Here is a 21,436-nt window from a genome sequence, read left to right on the forward strand (position 1 = left end):
CACTGACGGGAAATGTAGTTTTTTCACCACAATCACCAAATGCCGGAAGTGGGGATTTAGTTCCACGCAACTACATTACCCGGACTACACCGTTTCTCACCTGCTCATAACATTATTACTCGCAACATGGCACCTGCTGGCGGGGGTGTTGTGCTGGCGGCTCTGTCGCTGCTGTACTTATGCGGAGCTATTTTATCCAGCGAGTATTTCTCCACCTTGACTTTCTTCAACAGCGACCTTCACAAGCACGGCTGTAGCTCTCCAGCCGAGTGGGAGGAGTATGCGGCGGACTGCGGTGAGCTTCTGCCACGTCCTGATCTTTCTGATGCATATCTCAATGTGATTCACTCTCTTCCGCTTGCAGTGACACGAGCCTAACGGGATCATACATTCAGAAAATCACATCATACATGCAGAAACTCACATCATACATGCAGAAACTCACATCATACATGTAGAAACTCACATCATAAATGCAGAAACTCAGCAATAACTCTATAAATGCCTGTAGAAACTGTAGAAATAATGCATCTCAAACTCTTGTGCCTCATGCATATCCTTCTTACTTAATGCTATATAAACATGCTGCAGGAAAACTTTAATTGGGTGTCAATGAGTTCATGATCGCTTAGTTTCAGCAGATGCAGCCTGGCATTACCGTGGTGATTTGGAAATTATTCTATGGTAATATCATGGTATTCTAACATGTAACTGACATGTAGGAATATGTAAATCCAGTGGTCTTTGAATATGTTCTCATTTAGTACCATGGTTTAAAATTGGGACACAAATAGCACAAGTCCACTATTTTCAGTAGTAACAATAACTGTAGGAAGTAACTGCTATTGTGTCAAACTATTGTTACCTTGGGACTTCATGTCCATCATGAAAGAACCTAATGTACTCATTTCAGTTTGACTAGACTAACAGTAGGCCTGATCCTTATAGAATAAGACATTAGCCTATGTTATTTTTGTGTCTGAAATCATAATACGCCTAAAATACTTTTGTTGGTGGATTGTTTAAGAATGCATAAGTTACTTCCTGCACTATTCTATGCTAATTTGTAGTATGAATAGTGCATGTAGTAGCCTATGTTCACCCTGGAAAGTTGTGAGTACATTGTGCATAGTATAAGTGCATAGTATATAGTGCGTCATTTGAGACATATCCAGTAACCTTTTTTTTTATATTTTATGTTTTGGTCCCTCAGAGTCATCTATTCTGCAGTTGGAGGATCCAGACTGTGAAGAGGGGAGCAACCCGCCCTGCGAGTCCATCTTTTCACTCAATGCAGAGAAAATCCTTGTGAGTTGTATTTGCTTTATTGCACCGTGTTAAAGTATTAGTTCAGTAACTTCGGTCCAAAACGAAAATTCTATAATTATTTATTTATTTACTTGTGTCGTTTCAAACTTTAGCTGCAGAACCGCTGCACGGTTCTGGTTAAATTAAGGATTTATAGGAATTTAGGATTTTTTGGTTTCAAAAATCACGATTCTCCCATGATTCTGAACAGACAACTAAACAAAATAACATGTAATTTATTAGAGGTACTGATAAATGTTAATTGCTGGATTTAATAGGTTAATGATTCTGAATTAATTATAAAAATAAAAAAAAATGGATTGAATGAATGATTCAATGAATCACCCATAATTTATGATTCAATGACAAACACAATTTTTTAAACAGTCACTGTGATCGCTTCAGTGGACACTTTCATCCCAGTTCTTCTATGATAATATTAATATTTGTAACACAGAAATGATGATACTGTGTGGTTGAAAATACCATTTCATACCTAGATCGCCTAACTGCTTTCTCTGGATCAGCAGCAGCACAAACACAGATTTGTACATGTATATAAAATATGTATTAAGCTCTAAAATGACAACAACAACAACAAAAAAACACTATAAAATGTGCTTTTATGGTTCTTTTTTTTAAATATATATATATATATATATATATATATATATATTCGCAAGTTCCAGTCCCCATTCAATGTAAATGTGTGAAAAGAGCCACTGGTATATTAATAAAATGTTTCCTTTTGTCTCTTTATGGGAAAAAAAGAAAGTCATATATGTTTGAAACTATGTGAGGGTGAGTAAATGATGACAGAACTCTCATTTTAAGGTGAACTATTCTTTCAACATCTGCTCTTTAAAAACGTAGACACGTGAATGAAGAGTGTCGAGCCAAAACCAAAACACTTCCTCTTCGGCTCAAACACATCCTCTGAGTCTGCAACTATAGATTATGGATCTCTGTATTGTGTAACCACTGGTGGGTTTGGATTGATTGCAAGAGGTTGACAGACTTCCTGACGTGTTTTTCTTTCTTTCTCTTTTTCTGTCACCACAGAATCAGGCAAAGTTGTTTGTCGAACAGCGTCGGTTTCCTTTCGCTGTGGAAAACCAAAATACCAATGAAGAACTTGGTGTGTGTCAAATATTGTTTTGATTTCGGACACTGTTTTCGTTTGCATATGTTTTTTTTTTACGTGATGTGAACCTCTAAAGCTCTTTTGTTTTTATTTCAGCTATAGGTTACGTTCTCATTGGAAATGGCCTCTATGATGAAGCTATCAAACACTTCTCCTTACTGCTGCAGGTCAGTTTTTTTTTTTTTTAATTAAGTTGTATGTATTGTTTTTCTTGTTGAATATCCTGAATTCATACTCTAGAAGTGAAAGTTGTAAAGGACAATTAATGGTGAAATATCACTGTATCAGTAATGCATACAGTTGAATGCGAGTATACCAACAGAAACATTCTCCCCTAGTTTCACAGATGAGGCTTAAGTCTAGTCCCAGATTAAAATGCATGTTGAGCTGTTTTAACTGAAAGAAACTTGCACTGACATAAATATAGACCATTGTTTTGTTTTCTAAAGCCTGTCATAAAAGCTACTTAAATGTTCTAATTGAACTAAGGCCCAATCCTGGCTTAATCTAAGCCCTGTCTGTGAAACCAGGCCTGTAACAAAGGGTGAGTGGTAGTAGTTAACAAGGCGAATATTGTGTGCAGTGATAATGGACATATTGTAAGTATTTTTTACAAAAGGACTGTCCTCTGTAACCTCAGGGAGATCCTGAACTGGTCAGTGCCATCTATGGAAGGGGAATAGCATACGGCAAAAAGAGTCTGCAGGCAAGTCAGTTGTTTTAAACTATAGGTCAAAAGTTTGATCTCTTAATGTTTCTGAAAGAAGTCTCTTATACTCTTAAGGCTGCATGTATTTGATCAAAAATACAGTAAAATCATTAATATTGTGAAATATTATTTAGAATATCTGGTTTGTATTGTAATATACTTTAAAATGTAATTTATTCCTGTGATCAAAGCTGTATTTTCAGCATCATTACTCCAGTCTTCAGCGTCACATGATCCTTCAGAAATCATCTGTTGCACAATAAACATTTCTTATTTTCAATGTTCAAAACAATTGTGCTACTAATACTTATTGTATTTTTTTTGGAAACCATAATGCACTATCATTCAAATGTTTGGGGTAAGACTTAACTACAACAACAAAATTATGAAAGATTTCTATTTGAGATAAATGCTGTTCATTAAACATTGTATTTGTATGTCAAAATATGTCAAAGAATCATGAAAAACAAAATAATGATTTCCACAAAAACATTAAGCAGCGAAAACTGTTTTCAACATTGATAATAACCATTATTACTAATTTATGCACCAATAATTATTTACAATAATTAAGCAGCAAATCATCATATTAGAATGATTTCTGAATAATCATGTGACACGTCTGGAGTGATTAATGTATTCAAATAAAAAGTGCTATTTTATTGTAATAATATTTCATTATCTTACTGTTTTTTTTGTTTGTTTTTTGTTTTTTAAACTGTGTTTTTGATCAAATAAATGCAGCCTTGGTGAACATAAGAGACTTCTTTCAAAAACATAAAATAAAAAAAAATGATCCCAAACCTTTTGACCAGTTGTGTATGCATGTTGCCTTATCAAAAACTACTAAATATATCTGTGCTCCTATTGATGGCTGTACATATAAATTAAAAGAATAGTTCAGCCTACTTTACTCACCCTGGTGTTGTTCTATTGCTGTATGCCCTTCTTTCTTTTTCGTACCACAAACGAAAAAAAAAAAAAAAAAGATCTCCCTTTGTATTCATTCACATCATGGCAGTGAATAACGACCAGCATCAAGCTTCTAGAAAAAGATGCATGTTCTGGGCGTATACGATAGGATTTGGTGAAAAACATACTGAAATTAATGTATTATTTCATGAAAATCCATTACTCGATATGCGCTGCCATTATATGGACGAGCGGGAGTTTTCTTTTTCATTTCTTCTTTTGTGGTCCGAAAAAGAAAGACGGGCATACGGCAATAGAACAAAGCCAAAGGTAAATTAACTTTCCTTTTAAAGTGAACTAACATTTTAAGGTATCTCTCACTCTCTCTAAAGGACATAAAGAACGCAGACTTGGCTCTGTATGAGTTGAGCAGAGTGATCGCACTGGAGCCCAGCAGACCAGAAGTGTACGAGCAGAGGGCCGAGGTAAGGAACCAGGGATTGACATTCTTCATAATAAAAACATTTTATTCAGAAAGAAAACGACCATGGTTTTAGTGTTAATGATGAAACGTGATTTCAGATCCTGTCTCCTCTGGGCCGCATCAGTGAAGCTCTGTCAGACCTGACTAAAGCCATACAGCTGCAGCCTTCAGCCCGACTCTACAGGCACAGAGGAACACTGCTCTTCATATCAGAGGTACACATCTGTCATGATGCTCTTTGGTTTTGGCTTTAATGGATCTAAGGGTTATTGTAGGTCACTTCATATAGTGTCTATCCCTTGGATAGCGCTGTATCTACAGGTCCAGGAACATCACTTGTTTGTCAGCTTCAGCACTTGGAAGATATTTTTTTTATCATGCAAGTGCACAGTAATTATGATTGATGCATGAATACAGTGCGATATAAAAAGAGACGGGGTTTTTATTACTATAGGGTTGTTATTATAATAAGGAATCAAATGTATCTTTTGAGATAAAAGTTTACTGTACTATGAAAACATGAAACTTTTAGAACTTTCTCTCAACCTGCTAGAATGACTTCTTAACTTGAATACGCCACGCTACTGACAATAGACAATGGACCTTTTTTGCACGTAACATTTTTCAAGATTCTTTAAAGAATAGAAAGTTCAAAAGAACAGCATTTATTTGAAATACAATTGATTTTGTAACATTTTAAGAGTCTTTAATGTCACTTTTGATCAGGTTAATGCATCCTTGCTGAATAAAAGTAGTTGTTGCTAAATAAAAATAATTCCTTTAAAAAAGTCTTACTGATCCCAAAGTTTTTAACGGTAGTATAATTTGAATAGCTCATTGATGAATAAGATTTACAGGTGTCTTCCTTTCTCTCATTGTTTTTCAGGATTATATGGCAGCCATGGATGATTTCCAGCAGTCTCTAGAGCTGAAGAAGAACCAGCCTATCGCTATGCTCTATAAAGGGCTGACCTTCTTCCACAGGGGCCTCCTTAAAGTAAAGAACCCTTATATCACAAAAAAAGAAATTGCACTACACAATGCCCTGAATCATAAAACTTAGATGTGAGATCTAGACTAAAGTTTAAAGAGATTTGCCATTTTATACTGTGCAGTAGACTATATTTACAGTAATTGACGACATTTACCGTCTATGCTACTACTAAAATGTTGTTTTCTGCATGCAGGAGGCTATAGAGGTGTTTAAAGAAGCTCTCAAATTGAAGCCTGACTTCATAGATGCATACAAAAGCTTGGGCCAGGCTTACAGGTGTGGTTCTACTGACACATGATGATTTTAACAGTCAGACTTTGCAAATGTTCAGCTGGAGCCAATTACGTGTGTGTTTGTTTAGGGAATTGGGTGATTTTGAGAATGCTATGGAGAGCTTCCAGAAAGCTCTGTTACTGGATCAGAACCACATCCAGTCGCTCCAGCTCAGAGGAATGATGCTGTACCACCACGGCAGCCTGCAAGAGGCCATCGGCAACTTTAAGGTAAATCAATCGTGTGTGTCCCAAATGTGCTGTATGTAAGGGATAACCCATGGCTAGCTGTGCATTAAACCCCCTTTAGTCAATCATTTTATTCCTTAAAACTCATCTTTGATCACCAAAATGACATATTTAAAAGTTTTTTAATTGAAAAAAATGTAACTATATATGCCTTAAAAAATGAAATTCTTTATGCCTTAAAATAGCTTGAATGTAACTGTACACCCTTACCTCATTTAGTATATGCGGTTCTATGAATATGCAAATTAGCCCCGCCTCCGCTCACTCACACCAGCTCAGAGATCCACTCGTCGTTGACGATCACAGGTTGCCCTGATTGGTTACAAGGTAGTTTGTGACGTCAGGGGGACTTAAAGAACTGCCCGACGCGATGGATTTAAATAGTTTAATGCACAGCTAGCCGTGGATTATCCCGGTTATACCATGGTCATTTGCCAGCATTGACATATAAAAGCTGTATTGATGTTTGCAGCACAATATTTGACTGAATTAATTAATACAGAACGGTGATTAAACTGACTGGAACTATCTGTGCATTAAACCGTTGTATTGCACACCTTCCAGCCAATCAGAGTCGAGTATTCAGACAGATATTAGTAGCAATATTAGTCTTTAAAAACAACATGAACTATAAATTGATTTGAAGTAGACTATTTAATTTGGTAGAATTTGTATGCCTCTGAAACGCACTTTTCTTCACTTTTCTTTCTTCACATATCCCATGATGGATGAAAGTCCTGCTGTACATTATTTCCCAGTAAATATTTACTTTTAGTTGGAAATGTTATATTACAGTAGAATTAATATACAGAAGAATATAATTTCATATAATCTTACAAGCTTCACATTTCTTAGTTGTTATAATCTAAGGGACGAGTCAAAATTATCTTCAGTGGTAAAAGACAACACGTCATAGATGCTGTCTGTACAGTTTAAAGGGATAGTTCTGCCAAAAATGATTCTGCCATCCTTTACTGTCATTTAGGCTATCCTGTGATACATGTCCACAAAGCTATCATTCATCTTTAAAACACAAATGAAGATATTTTTAATTATATCTGAGAGATAGTTTTCCCTCCATTGAAAGCCCATTCCACTAAAACTTGCGCATTTCAAAAAGTTCTTAAAGAGATCTTAAAGGTAATCCATATGAATCAAGGGGTTGTAATCCAAGAGACATGACCATTTTATAAGCAGATTTAATTTAGGCTTTTATTCACACACAAACATTGTGTTTAAACAATGTTAAATTTGACGCATAAGAACCAGTTTGTTTTGTTCTCGCAGAAAGTTAAAAATATCTTCATTTTTGTTCTGAAGATGAACGGGTTAGCAAATGATGACAGAATTTTTGGGTGAGCTGTCAGTTGTTTTACAGACTCTCGTTGTTTATTTAAATGGACATTCACTTGCGTCACTTGCGTCTATTTATTGAAGATCAGCTAGACTATCTTTAGTCAGGATGACCTGTGTAGAGTTGTGCAATTCCAAAGTCCCTCATTGCAACATCAGTAACATTGATTTTAAAATTGTCATTATGTCACTTATACGTGGTTGTTTATTTCAACACAGTATTTCTCATTCTTGTATTTCTTGTATTGTTTTATTAATTTCTTGTTTTGAATCACAAAACAAACATGTTTTTCAATTATTCTGGTGAGACGTTGACCGCTCACGGGTGGATGTGTGTCGTCACGAGTCTTGTGGTTGTTTGTTAGTTTCAGAAGTGTCTTTATCATGTTGTCTTTCAGAGATGTCTGCAACTGGAGCCCTATAATGAGGTGTGTCAGTACATGAAGGGTCTCAGTCATGTGGCCATGGGTCAGTTCTACGAAGGCATTAAAGCTCAGACTAAAGTCATGCTCAACGATCCTCTCTTGGGACAGAAAGCCAGTTCTGAGTATCTCAAAGTCAAATATCTCAGAGGTGAGAAATTAGAGCTCTTTAATAACTTTCATTATATCATTAACAAACACTACACAGTGCTTAACAGATCAGTTAGTTCTCAGGAGCTTCAGTATCTGTGTTAGCCAGGAAGATAATGTTACCTTGGTGACATAAATCTGCAGAATTTACAACCACAATTTTTCATACAGTCTTTTCATCTCAGAAAAGTTAGTTTATCATCCTTGAACGTTAATGAACTGGCCTGAAACGATCTGGAAATCACACTGACTCCTGTCAATCTTTATTGTTGAGTCCTGTAGTAGGGGAGTAAATATTTAAAGGGATAGTTCACCCAAAAATGAAAAACTTGTCATCACTCTCATGTCGTTCCAAACCCGTAAGACTTTTTGTTCATCTTCAGAACACAAATGAAGATATTAACCCTTTGCATACGATCACATCACGTGCATCACGTGATCAGCTGCTAAATTCAAATGTGCTTTCATGTTTTGGCTAGCGCTGAGCCAGAGACGGACGCGCTCAGCACTTGTCACATATCACAACTATTCAGTGTTTTCAACCACACGTTTATTTTAGGTTTCAGACATTTAAGGCAGTCCGTAATTATATATTTTTTGTGTTGTGCAAAATTTATATAAGAGTAAATCATGAATTAATTTTCCAAACCGTGTTTTTATCTTATTCTGAATCACTACTCGGACATAAACAGAGAGAAGTAGCTTGCAGGACGCATACAGCTCTGTTTATTAAGAGCGGCAAAAGTTACGGACTGCAGCTTTAAATACACACAAGTACTAGCAAAAAATACAGTTTGTTAAATACACACTGATGTCTATGGAAACGGCAATAATAATATTTTCAATTATAATTTGACAACGTGTTTTTTTTCAAATCAGATACACATTGTATAAGTAACTATATAGTTTACTCTATTCTTCTCCCAGTTCTCCAGTCACTTACTTTCCTGTATTTTGGGAGAAATTAAGTTCTTGCTTGCTGAAGCTCAAGCATGCTGCGTAACACGAGAATGAACCTCATTGGTTCTTGAAGCTCAAAAATGCTGCGTAACACATGAATGAACCTCATTGGTTCTTGAAGCTCAAAAATGCTGCGTAACACATGAATGAACCTCATTGTTTCTTGCTGAAGCTCAAACGTGCTATGTAACATGAGAATGAACCTCATTGGTTCTCACACGTCAAGCGAACATGCTTGAGCTTCCGTTTACCACAACTGATGTTGGTGTCAAATGCTTATATGTGAATAAAAGACTAAATTCAATCTGTTCATCATATAAAGCGGTTGTGTCTCTTCAGAACTAATCCGCTCAATTAATTCATATGGAACTTTTCGAAGTGTTTGCGTAACTGTCAATGGAGGGACAGAAATCTTTCATCTATTCATTTGTGTTCTAAAGAGGAGCGAAAGTCTTACGGGTTTGGAATGACATGAGGGTGAGTAATTGATGACAGAATTTAAATTTGGTAAAAATTTGGTCCAGATTCAATATAATTTTGGAGTTGAAATATGCCTCGTTTCTCTGTCATGTGATAGAATACTCCCGTTATTTACACTCTCATCTGGATGTACCTGTTGCGGAGTATAATGTTGATCAGGATTTGCCTGGAAACTTTAAGAACCACTGGGCCAAAAATCTTCCCTTCCTCATCGAGGACTATGAAGAACAGCCTGGACTTCAGCCTCATATTAAGTGAGTTTAGAAACAAAATCCATCTTTTGTTTTTTTGGGAATCAGGCACATTTGAATCTAATTTATATGCATGATTACCTGGATATCAGTATATGTTTGCACATTGTAACTTTCTCTTATTCTCTTGTTGTCTTGTAGAGATGTTCTACCTCAGAACTTCGACAGTTACTCTGCTGAAGTTCAGAAGCTCATCTGTACAGCCGATCACCTCGGTGCACTGATGCAGTACGACACATTAGGGTTCCTGCCAAACCTCAGAATACACAGAGGTCAGCGCTCTTCAACATCACTAAATAATAAACTTATAAAGACATTTTCAAGAAAAGTTTAAATGACTAAATAATAAGAAATATCATCAAATAGCATGTGGTGTAACCATAAAAAAAAAGAAAAAAAAGTTGCACCTTGAATGCAAAATCATTATTTTTTTTCTTTTAGTTAGTTAGTTAGTTTGTTTGTTTATTTTTTACAAATATCTAGAATTTTTAATTTGAGGTCTTTAAAATCACAAAATAATAAAATTATACAAATTCTTAAAGAAAAGTTTAAATTACTAAATAATAAGAAATTATATTTTGTTATGCGTGTTGAATGCATGTTAGCGAACACAATCATTCTTTTACTTTTACATATTCTTTTAAATATGAAAAAATATATATATATATTTAATATAATTTTCAAGGTTCATTTTTTTTTTTTTCTAATTAAATCTTAGTCCAAACCACATTATTATTTTTTTTATAACCTGAACTAATCTGCGCTTGTCATAAAATGGTCAAATTATCTCATTTAAAAACATTTATTGACTTTGACACTGTCATTTCCTGTTCTGTGGACTGGTTGGACTACACATTTTTGTTGATCACACTTACATGATTTTGGCAGAGAAATGTTTTTAAATAATAAAAAATAAGCAGTGAAGCATTTTTATTTTTTTTTCTTCTAAATAATAATAAAATATTATGCCAGACTACTTTTTTCATTCATACATTAAATTAATTTAATTCCTCTATTATAATATCAAGACAGTTATATCACCACCTCTTTTTTTGTGACTTTATGCCTCCAAAAAATATCAAAATGAGTTCAGAAATGAAAAACATGCCTGTCATAGAAGAGATGGATTCAGGTCATTGTAATTCTGAATAGTATTTTGAATGTGTTTGGTGTAGCGATGGGCTTGGCCACCATAGAGGTGATGCAGGCCATGCAGCGCACCTGGAGTAACTCGAAGGTTCGAGTCAACGGAAAGACCAGACAGCTGCAGTGGAGAGACATGTTTGACATCGCAGTGAAATGGAGAAGGTCAGATTCCAGCTAACGTGCCTGAGCTCTTCTCACGGCTCTGGTGAGGGTGTTACCAAGAGTTAGGCTTGATGATTGATCTTGTGTGTGTGTGTGTGTGTATGTGAGCAGGATTGCAGATCCAGACCAGCCTGTTCTGTGGTTGGATCAGATGCCAGTCAGGAGTCTTAGCAGAGGATTTAACAACCACATTAACCTCATCAGGTGTTGTATCTGCCCTCAACGTGTCACTTCCTCTGCAAAGCTACCAGTCCTAATTGCTTAACAACTTTGTTTGGCTTTTAAGGGCCGTTCACACCAAGGCCGATCGAGTTTTAATAATCGTTGTAATTCTTCATGCCACAAGTATAACGATAACGACACAAAGGAACAATATCTTTGGAATCACTTTCAGAACGATAAAAACATTGGCAGCCAATCAGAATTCACCCAATTTTAAAGAGCACAAGCATTTGTATTATGGTCAAAGATCATGGATTTGATCATTTTTGTCATAATTCTGGCTTTCTGTCATAATTTCGACTCGTCATATCAAGTTAAGTCATAATTTATATTTATTATGTCATAATTCTGATTTCCAGAGAATAATTTTTTTTCTTATGTGTCGGAAATGGGCTCCCATAGACCTAAAATGATTGCTCTGATTGTTTTATAGCGTTTTAATTCTTTTTTCTGTTGTTTCACAGAGGGCAGATCATAAATATCAGATATCTGGAGTATTTTAATAGTATTCTCATCTTCGTAAAGGACAGAATACTGGTTTATCACGGGTGAGTTATGTTTGGGTTTTTGTTTTTTGACAAAAGTTTTTAAAATATTCATTCATTCATTCATTCATTCATTCGTTCATTCACACAACTTGCATATTCATTAATTTATTAATTAATTCAAACATCTCATTCATTTACATACACTACCGTTTATTATTATTATTATAATTTCTAATTTATTTTATTCAGCAAGGACACGACATGAAATTGATAAAAATTTACGGTAAAGACATTTATAATGTTACAAAAGATTTATTTCAAATATATGATCATCAAAAAATCTAATGTATCATGATTTCCACAAAATTAAGCAGTTAATGTGTTTTCAACAGTGATAATAATTAGAAAGTTTTCTTGACCATCAAATCATCATATCAGAATGATTTCTGAAGGATCATGTGACACTGAAGACTAGAGTAATGATGCTGAAAATACAGCTTTGATCACAGGAATAAATTACATTTTAACATGTATTCAAATAGAAAACAGTTGTTTTAAATAGTAATGAATGTAATTATTTTTGATTAAATAAATACTGTCCTGATGAGCATGATGCGTTTCTTTCAAAAACATTAAAAAAACGTACTGTTTCCAAACATTGCTAGTGTAAATCACTCAGTCATTTACATACTCTGCTCATTTCGTCACACACTTCACTTATTCAGTTATACACTTAGTTTATTCACATCCTTCATTTACTTGCACTCCTTGTTCGTTTAAACATATTCATTAATTCATTCATTCACTCACACACCAGTCAAACAGGTAAATAATTTATTAACCTTGTGAAATTATTCATTTATCTTTTATTCTTTGTCCCTTTATTCATGCACCATATTAACGTTGATAAATGTGTCCTCTCTCCATCAGGGCGTTTAACCCGCGGGGGCTTCAGGAAGTAAAGCAGGCTCTGGAAAATGTAAATAAAGTTGAGGATCTGCTGCCCATCATGAAGGTAGTAACATTATAAATATGCTGCTTATCTGTACCTAATAATCATTAAATGGATAATTTGTGTGCTAAATGAATACAATCTTGCTGGTTAGACAAGGTCTCAAGACAAGCATCTTTCTCACCCTAATAGATTACCAGTAATTAATGTCTGAGATATGTTTATTTTTTCAGGGGTATATAAAAACCTTTTTCTTATATTGCCATTATAAAGGAACATTTTAGTTGATTTTACTTTCCTTTCACCATTCATATTTTTCATATGATAATATAAAATGTTCATAATAAGACATGTAACAGCCTTGACACATGACGATTATGAGTATGTTTGTTCTAGGATTAGGCCAAATGTGTGTGTAATGATATGAACAGTTGATAAACACATGGGAAATGATTGCCTGTGCATAATTACGACTGGCATTTCACACAGAGTTTGTGTTTTAGAATAGCCACATTTATTTATAGATCTATGCAAGCTTTCATGAACCGCAAGAAGATAGTTCCTCTAATATGTTTCTGTGTGTGTTTGCATATCTGAAGCAGTTCAACAGTAAAACCAGAGACGGCTTCACAGTCAATTCGAAAGTGCCCAGTGTGAAGGATCCTGGGAAAGAGTATGACGGTTTCACCATCACCATCACCGGAGATCGGTGAGAAGTATTCTAAAATATTATGCCTTCAAAGTTCTTGTTCTTTAGTGTATTTTGGCTAAGGCTGCAAATTGAGACCAAAAATGACCAAATGTCTAAAATTAAAGTGGCCTAGACTAGAGTTATGATCCCCAATCTCAACACAGACCTTCAGGCTGTTCTGATATTGTGTGCCGTATCTTTTCTAACTGATCCTACTTACGAACAGAACTAAATTCCCAAAGACTTCCTTTGAGGGGGTAATAACTATCACATATCTCAAATAGAGTTTTTAAGCTTATTTTATCACAAGTCTATGAAAGCCTAGGAAAACGTGCTAAATTATGTTATAAACATGCTAGCAACATGCTAAATCATATTAGCAATGTGGTAAAACATGCTAACAACGTGTTAAAACGGGTTAGAAATGTTAAATCATGCTAGCAATGTGCTAACACATGCTAGCAACATGTAAAACATGCTAACAACATGTTAAAACAGGTTAGAAATGTTAAATCATGCTAGCAATGTGCTAGAAACAGGCTAGCAATATGTTAAAAACATTCTGAACGCTTTTTAAAATCATGTTAAACTTTTAGACAAGGGTTTATCAAGCCAACATCAAAGTTTATCTTCACACCCTGCTGAAGAAACAGCTAAAACTAGCCAGAGCTGGTTGGCTGGTCTTAGCTGGACTAAGATGGATGTAGATGATTTAAGATGGTCTCTCAGACATCTAAAGAAGTGTACAAAACCCCTCTAAATCCAGCCAGCTAAACCAGCTATGGCCAGGCTGGAAGACCAGCCAAACCAGCTTAGGCTGATTTAGGTTTTTCTTTTAGCTGGGAACTTTAGTTTATGTAGATTATAACTATATATAACTATATAGATAATCAACTTAAGTAATAAAATAGTACGTTTTATCATTCTAGTTCTCACATGGATCATAACGCAACAATTTGTAAAGGTTGGAAGAAGTGTTTTTACATGCTTGTTTCAGGCTTTGTTGTGTCTATGCTTATGATTTTGTTTGTGTGTGTTAGAGTGGGAAACATGCTATTTTCAGTAGAGACTCAGACCACAGATGAGAGGACGCAGCAGTATCAGTCAGAAATTGAAGCACTTTATAAAGATCTCACTGCCAAAGGAAAAACCCTGATGCTCTCCACTGAACTAGGGGTAAGAACATCTGTTTGTGTGTCTGCCAGTCTCTGTTCTTCTCACCGCTGAACATCGATTTCACAAGGTCCTCTGTCTTCTGCTAAACCTGTCGTGTGACTGCTGGCATGTGTTCATTAGTCACGACTCTTAAAGCAAATTAATTTTGCCTCATTAGTCACGTAAGCGCAGTCTCACTCAGAGGAATTACACCTGTCTGATCTGCTACACAGAGAATCATGGGAGTCCTGTGACCTGTGTGACTTGTGTCTCTCGCCCGCCCACACACACACACACACACACACACACACACAGTAATAGACCCACTTACACTATCACACCCATTTCTCTCTGTCTGGATCCCTAGATCACATCACACACTCATTTTTCAGTTTTTTTCTTAATAAGGAACATAAAGAGCATATATATGCAATTTAGATCATCTTGATTCATTATTAAACAGACTGCCAAAAGTTAAGAGTTTTTCTTTAATACAAAAGTGCATTAAAATGCAAATTAAACTATGATAACTGAGCAACTGAATTAAGCAATTCAGCAAAGTGATGCAATGCATTCTTTCCCACTTAGACAAGACTTTCTCCCTTTCTCTCTCTCTTACTTTTCAATTCACATTTATTTGTATAGCGATTTTTTTTTTTCTTTCTTTTTTTTTTCTCCACAATAAATATCGTTTCAAAGCAGCTTTACAGAAAGGTGCATATTTCTACATTACAATTTAGAGTAATCTGTTATTAGAGGTGACTGTATTATCCAATTGTAATCGATAGTGAACTTGATAGGTAACCAGTGTAGAGATGATAAAATTGGTGTTATATGATCATATTTTCTTGACCTGGTAAGAACTCGAGCAGCTGCATTTTGGACTAACTGTGTTTACAATAATCTAGTCTATAGTTTATGAATGCATGAACTAGCTTTTCTGCTTCAGAAACAGATAGCATGTTCCGGAGCTTAGCAATGTTTCTGAGGTGGAAGAAGGCTGTTTTTGTAACATGAAATGACAAGTTGCTGTCAAATATAAACCCCAGATATTTTACTGTAGAGAATGAAGTTACAGTACATCCTTCTAGATGCAAATTGTTTTCTAAGAGATTCTGTGTACAGGTTTTTGGTCCATTAATACCTCAGTCTTGTCCAAATTTAATAGAAGAAAATTACTGGTCATCCAATATTTTATCTTTAACATACTTGTGTCAACTTGGATAATTTTGAGATTTCATCTGGTCATAATGAAATGTATAACTGAGTAATTATAATCAGCATATCAGTGGAAAATCATTCCATGTCTTATGTTATTACCAAGTGAGAGCATTTATATTGAAAATAGCAGAGGGCCTAACACAGATCCTTGCGGCACTCCATAATTTACTGTTAACTTGGATAATTCCCTGTTTAATATAAACAAAATGGTAAAGGTAAGATAGGTACGATCTAAACCACCTTAATGCCTGTCCCTGAATGCCTGTCCCTGAATACCAGTTTAATTTTGTAGTCGATTTAAGAGTTTGTTATGATCTATATAGTGTCGAATGCCGCACTTATATCAAATAAAACTAGTATTGAGATGCAGCCTTGGTCAGAAGCTATGTGTAGTTTTAACGAGTGCAGTTTCTGTGCTTTAATGGGGCCTGAATCCAGATTGACATTTTTCATAGATTATATTTTTTGCCGGAAGGAGCACAATTGAGCGGGCATGACATTTTCTAGTATTTTAGACATAAATGGAAGATTTAAAATGGGTCTGTAATTTGCCCATTCATTTGGATTTAGTTGTGGTTTCTTTCAGTAATTTAGTGGATCTAATATACATGTTGTTGGTTTAGATGCAAAGATATAAGTTTATTTATCTGTTCCTGTCCTATAGTTGTAAAGCACTACAATTGTTCATGAGGGGCGATTAATTGAAGCTGAATAATAAGACGCTGTCAAAGATTGTACATTTACAATGGTATTTCTGATGCTTTTGATTTTCTCAGTAGAGAAATTAGTCATTACTACTAAACTGTTGGAATATTCAGTTCAGGTGATGTCTGTTTATTTGTTAATCTAGCCACTGATTGTTTTGATATTTTCTATGAGTTTGTGGATATGCTCGGCCCTGGCCGCTATTAGAGCCTTTTTATAGATGGAGATACTTTCATTCTACTGATTAGAGTTTGTTTCCATTTGCACTCTAGGTTACGAGTTTTTAGAAATTGTACAACAACAAAGGCTGTGATTTTGAGATTTGACTTACTAGTCAGATGGTGTGTAGCGTTTATTTCTTGTACTTAATAGAACACACTTCAAAAGAGAACACATTCAGAATATAAACACATATGCAACCGTAACGTTTACTGTTATTATAGTAGTATTTATTGCCTTTCTTTCTCTCTCTAGGACGCAGATGCTGTGTGTAATTTAATTATTTCTCTGGTGTATTACTTCTGTAACCTCATGCCACTGTCCAGAGGCTCCAGGTAAGAAAACACGTTAATTTCCCTGTTTAGAGAATATTTATGCATGAGAATTAGGCATTTCAATTTTAGTCTACGAGTGGAATTAAAAAACTGTAGAAATCAGTTGGCAGTTTATTCATTTAAAATGAACATCAACATATTTAATTAATGTTTAGGTAAAAATAATGACAATCTTTGATTCTGCCGTGACAAGGCATGAAAGTTTAAAGCAGTTTAAATACTTTCAGGGTTTTGTCAAAGCAGAGTCAAAGTTTATTATTTAAAATTAGTTTAAAAGTTGTTCCTTGGAGTTTGAAGATAAATATAGGTAAATAGCAAGTCACGAAAATGATATCAAACCATGAAATAAATAGTTTGGTTCTTGGGATTTAGGTTGAATTAATTAATAATACATAATCAATACAAGTTTTAAATGGCATTTTAAAAAAAAGATAATTGCTTTTATTAATTTAGCATGGTTGTTCGTTGAATCCATGTCATCGGCTGTTGACATTGACAATTATACTTTTTTTTTACTGGATTGAAAAGGAATAAGAAAAGCAATTGCCAAATACATGTTTAAAAACACCATTTAAAAAATGTATTTAAATATATTTTGAAAAGTGTTTACTGTAAATTTGTCGGTTTTACTTTGTAGATAGATTTTTATTATATTTACTTTAATAAATTGATCATTAATTGCGTATGTTTTTACTCCTACTAAGATTGGACAAGTTTCTCCATCAAATGCAAAACACAGATTAAGCCACATTAAACTAGTGATGTAAGTGAATTTGCATCACATCATTTATATCGTATGCGTATTGTAACGAATTATCGAAAAGAAGGGCGAGGACTTCTGTTCTGTTCATTGTTTGTTAATTGAATCAATGGAAGCAGATCTAAATGTGAGCTTGCAGTTGATTGTAAGAACAGAGCTGGTTTAAAAGGGGCTATATGTAAGAAGTTTCATGTATTGATCTCTTTTGTCATTGCCAATGTGTGAACAGCTTGTAACAAAAACAAGACCTTCCCGTTTTTGCCGGGAAAATCAAAAGGATGTGACGTTTAGCTTCTCTTATGTTCAATGACACATGAAATTAATGCTTATACAATGTTCAGGATAATGCCGGAAGAGCCATTCTGTACTGTAATGTCAATGTGTCATGCAAAGAAAAGGGATTAATTCAAACTGTCTATATATATAGTCTATAATCTCAAATATATTTTATAATCAAACTATCGTAACTGTGTAATTTTAAATACCTCATCTGTTGACATGATGCCGGTGAATCGCAGAGCTGGTGCGAACATATCCACATCGCTATAATCAGATGCTTTCTTAAAGGACAACTCTGGTGAAAAATGAACCTAGGGGTAATTAACACATGGTTACTGAGTCGATTGTTCCCTGGAATGCGTTTTCATGATTATAGAATGTAAAGAGTTTTATCTTTAAAAACAGATTAGCTTATAACGCTAGTATATGGGGCACAGAGTAAGTAAAAGTAAATCGCTAGTTAATACCACTAACAAGGCTCAAAATAGCCTCACACTAACACGGTAGCATAATGAGGGTCCCTACATGCAAACCGAAGCATTGAGAACTTTGTAAGTGTACAGACAGTTTAATACGAAGATACTTTATAAAGACAGTACATTACGCGTTTACAGACAGGATCCATCTTGGAATCCTGAACTTTAATGACATAATAAACCGCAACACAAATGTATATTTCATTTAAAATTTGAACAAAGAGTCAACTCTCTTCTCCATGTTTGTGGAAATATAAAAGCTAAAACCAAAGAGAATTTCCACTTAAATTTGATATGTAAAATCACGTAAAAGTGAGAACTGTGAGCAAAGATGCCCTGAGTAGAGACGCCCCTTGTTTGCGTGCCACTAATCGAGCCACGAACGCCGTGCTACGTTAGATTTCACAAACGTAATTCCTATCGACCAGCTCACTTAGCACGGCGTTCGTGACTCGATTAGTCGAGACTGTTTTCCAAGATGGATCCTGTCTGTAAACGCGTAATGTTCTGTCTTTATAAAGTATCTTCTTATTAAACTGTCTGTACACTTACAAAGTTCTCAATGCTTCGGTTTGCATGTAGGGACCCTCATTATGCTACCGTGTTAGTGTGAGGCTATTTTGAGCCTTGTTAGTGGTATTAACTAGCGATTTACTTTTACTTACTCTGTGCCCCATATACTAGCGTTATAAGCTACTCTGTTTTTAGAGATAAAACTCTTTCCATCCGATTTTCATGAAAACGCATCCCAGGGAACGATCGACTCGGTAACCATGTGTTAATTACCCCTAGGTTCATTTTTCACCGGAATTATCCTTTAACTGCTGTTTTCTCACCGCTGTAACTTTTGTTGTTTGTTCTGTTATTGAGAGAAAAGCATGCAGCACATTTTTACATATTCATCTAAACGTCGCTCTCAGCAGTGTGGACGACGTACACCTTCTTTTTACTTTTTTACAAAGAATGAAAAAGAACTTCGCTGCGAGTATATTGGGGCCTTGAATCACGTTCAGTCTCTTGTGTGTTACGTGTGCACGAGTGCGAGCACGAGCAATAAGTTACAGGCTGCAGTTCATATAACGGCCACTGGTGTCGCTAATAACAAGGGTTTCTGAAATCTACATATAGCCCCTTTAAGTGGACTAAGTGATTGTAGAAGTTTGGCATACGTCACCATAGACAAGTCTGTCGTTTCATCAGAAATTACATTTTGGTCATTCAAGGTCAAATAAAAAATGGATGAATAATTCACATTAAGATAATTTAAGATGCTTCTAGAAAATGGATATATTGTACATTTCCATTTCATGCTGACTTGAACAAGATTTCAGTGACGGCAGAATATATTGAGAACTATATTTAATTTGTGTTTGTTATACCTTGTGTTTAAAATCGCTGTTGTTCCTCCAGTGTTGTGGCGTATTCTGTCGTCATGGGATCTCTGATGGCCAGTGGGAAAGAGGTGCTGGGTCGAATCCCATCTGGAAAGGTAAAGACATACAGTAATGTTACTGCACTTCCACTTACTATATAAGTATCTGTTGTAAAGCATAACTTTTTCTGGTTTATCACGCAGCTGTTTGACTTCGAGGCCATGACTACAGCCAATCCTGATCGCTTTAGTAAGACCGTCAAGAGTTGGATGAATTTAAAGAGGTAAGACAGGAAGCTACAACTTCTATTAAATGCTCATATTCATACTGGTAACACATTTGTCTTTCTCTGTTACTAGTTTGCCGAGTTGGTACCAGAACCTTCCGTCGGTTTCAGAGACGTTTCAGTTAACGAGGACCATGATTGAAGTTTTAAACACAGACTCATCTTCGCACTGTCCCAAGAAATCCTAAACTTGAAATACCATCCAGTTATACAAAACGCAAACAAGGGGCGTCTCTACTCAGGGCATCTTTGCTCACAGTTCTCACTTTTACGTGATTTTACATATCAAATTTAAGTGGAAATTCTCTTTGGTTTTAGCTTTTATATTTCCACAAACATGGAGAAGAGAGTTGACACTTTGTTCAAATTTTAAATGAAATATACATTTGTGTTGCGGTTTATTATGTCATTAAAGTTCAGAGATTGCAAGCATAAGCTGAGTTGGGAAAGAACAGCAGGAAATGTAGCAGAATATAGTTTAAAAATCTTTATTAAATTATTATTCATCAGTTGTTTTTAATTGATTTTTCATTTGAGACCCATCAAATTGGTGACTTGTTGCAGAGATGTCTTTTGAACAGTTTATCAAGCAATATTCTTCAGCTCTGAGTTCCTTTCTGAATACTTGAAAACAGTGGGGAAAGAGGTTTGCAAATGTTTTTGTTGTTTTAAAGAGATTTTGCCATGTTTACTGTCCACACTGGCTTCTTTATAAATATTTGTGTTGACTCTACTTAATGGCTCAACTGAACAATGTGCGATGAGATTCTGGAGATGTACATGTGATCTTAAACACTGGAAACAGTTGCACCTCAATCTGCAGTTGACTAAAGGCAAAAAAGTCTTATTTTCCTTAATCTTATAAATCTTTAATTTTATTTTAGCATCTCATTTTAAGTAGCTTTTTGGTTTTCTTATTCATGCCATGGTTGGTGCTTTATGGAAAATACTTATTTCCTTTATTTTCCTGTGAAAATGTAATAACGGGGGCTTTTTTCCATGAATGGAAACGCACACAAAAAAAACTTGACAATGGAAAATCTATGACTTCATTTGATGGAACGGCCACCGTCAATAAAAATCAGTTGAATGAAACCAGTGTTGTTGTGTTTATTGGAGAAAATAGCATTATTTTTATTATTACTTTTACAATATTTGTACTGACCAGGTAGCCAAGAAAGCGGTTTGTAGTCAGCAGTGCATCCACTAGTGGTAAGCTACATGCATGTTCTAGGGTCCGAGCGTCCCGGAAGCTGGTCTGATACATTTATTTATTTA

At 35.1% G+C, this 21,436-nt stretch overlaps 1 protein-coding gene across 2 annotated transcripts; it reads left to right on the forward strand.

Annotated features, from left to right (window-relative positions):
- Window positions 1–126: 126 nt before the first annotated feature.
- ttc13 (tetratricopeptide repeat domain 13) lies at window positions 127–21,253 on the forward strand (the record flags this gene model as incomplete). Of its 2 annotated transcripts, none has more annotated exons than XM_084090308.1 (23): window positions 127–295; window positions 1,214–1,308; window positions 2,371–2,446; window positions 2,549–2,619; window positions 3,093–3,158; window positions 4,466–4,558; window positions 4,656–4,772; window positions 5,444–5,554; window positions 5,745–5,827; window positions 5,913–6,054; window positions 7,824–7,998; window positions 9,535–9,691; window positions 9,830–9,960; window positions 10,864–10,996; window positions 11,108–11,200; window positions 11,683–11,766; window positions 12,637–12,721; window positions 13,258–13,367; window positions 14,390–14,525; window positions 16,905–16,984; window positions 19,910–19,988; window positions 20,076–20,155; window positions 20,232–21,253. In XM_084090308.1, 23 exons carry the CDS (start codon window positions 127–129, stop codon window positions 20,344–20,346), a joined length of 2,481 nt encoding a protein of 826 aa, XP_083946434.1. In that variant the 3' UTR covers window positions 20,347–21,253. The 2 variants fall into 2 exon arrangements, with proteins under 2 accessions (XP_083946434.1, XP_083946435.1); XM_084090309.1 differs by having other exon boundaries at window positions 13,261–13,367.
- Window positions 21,254–21,436: the final 183 nt, after the last annotated feature.

The sequence above is a fragment of the Abramis brama genome, assembly GCF_963993115.1.
Source record: "Abramis brama genome assembly, chromosome: 18".
Taxonomy (NCBI): domain Eukaryota; kingdom Metazoa; phylum Chordata; class Actinopteri; order Cypriniformes; family Leuciscidae; genus Abramis; species Abramis brama.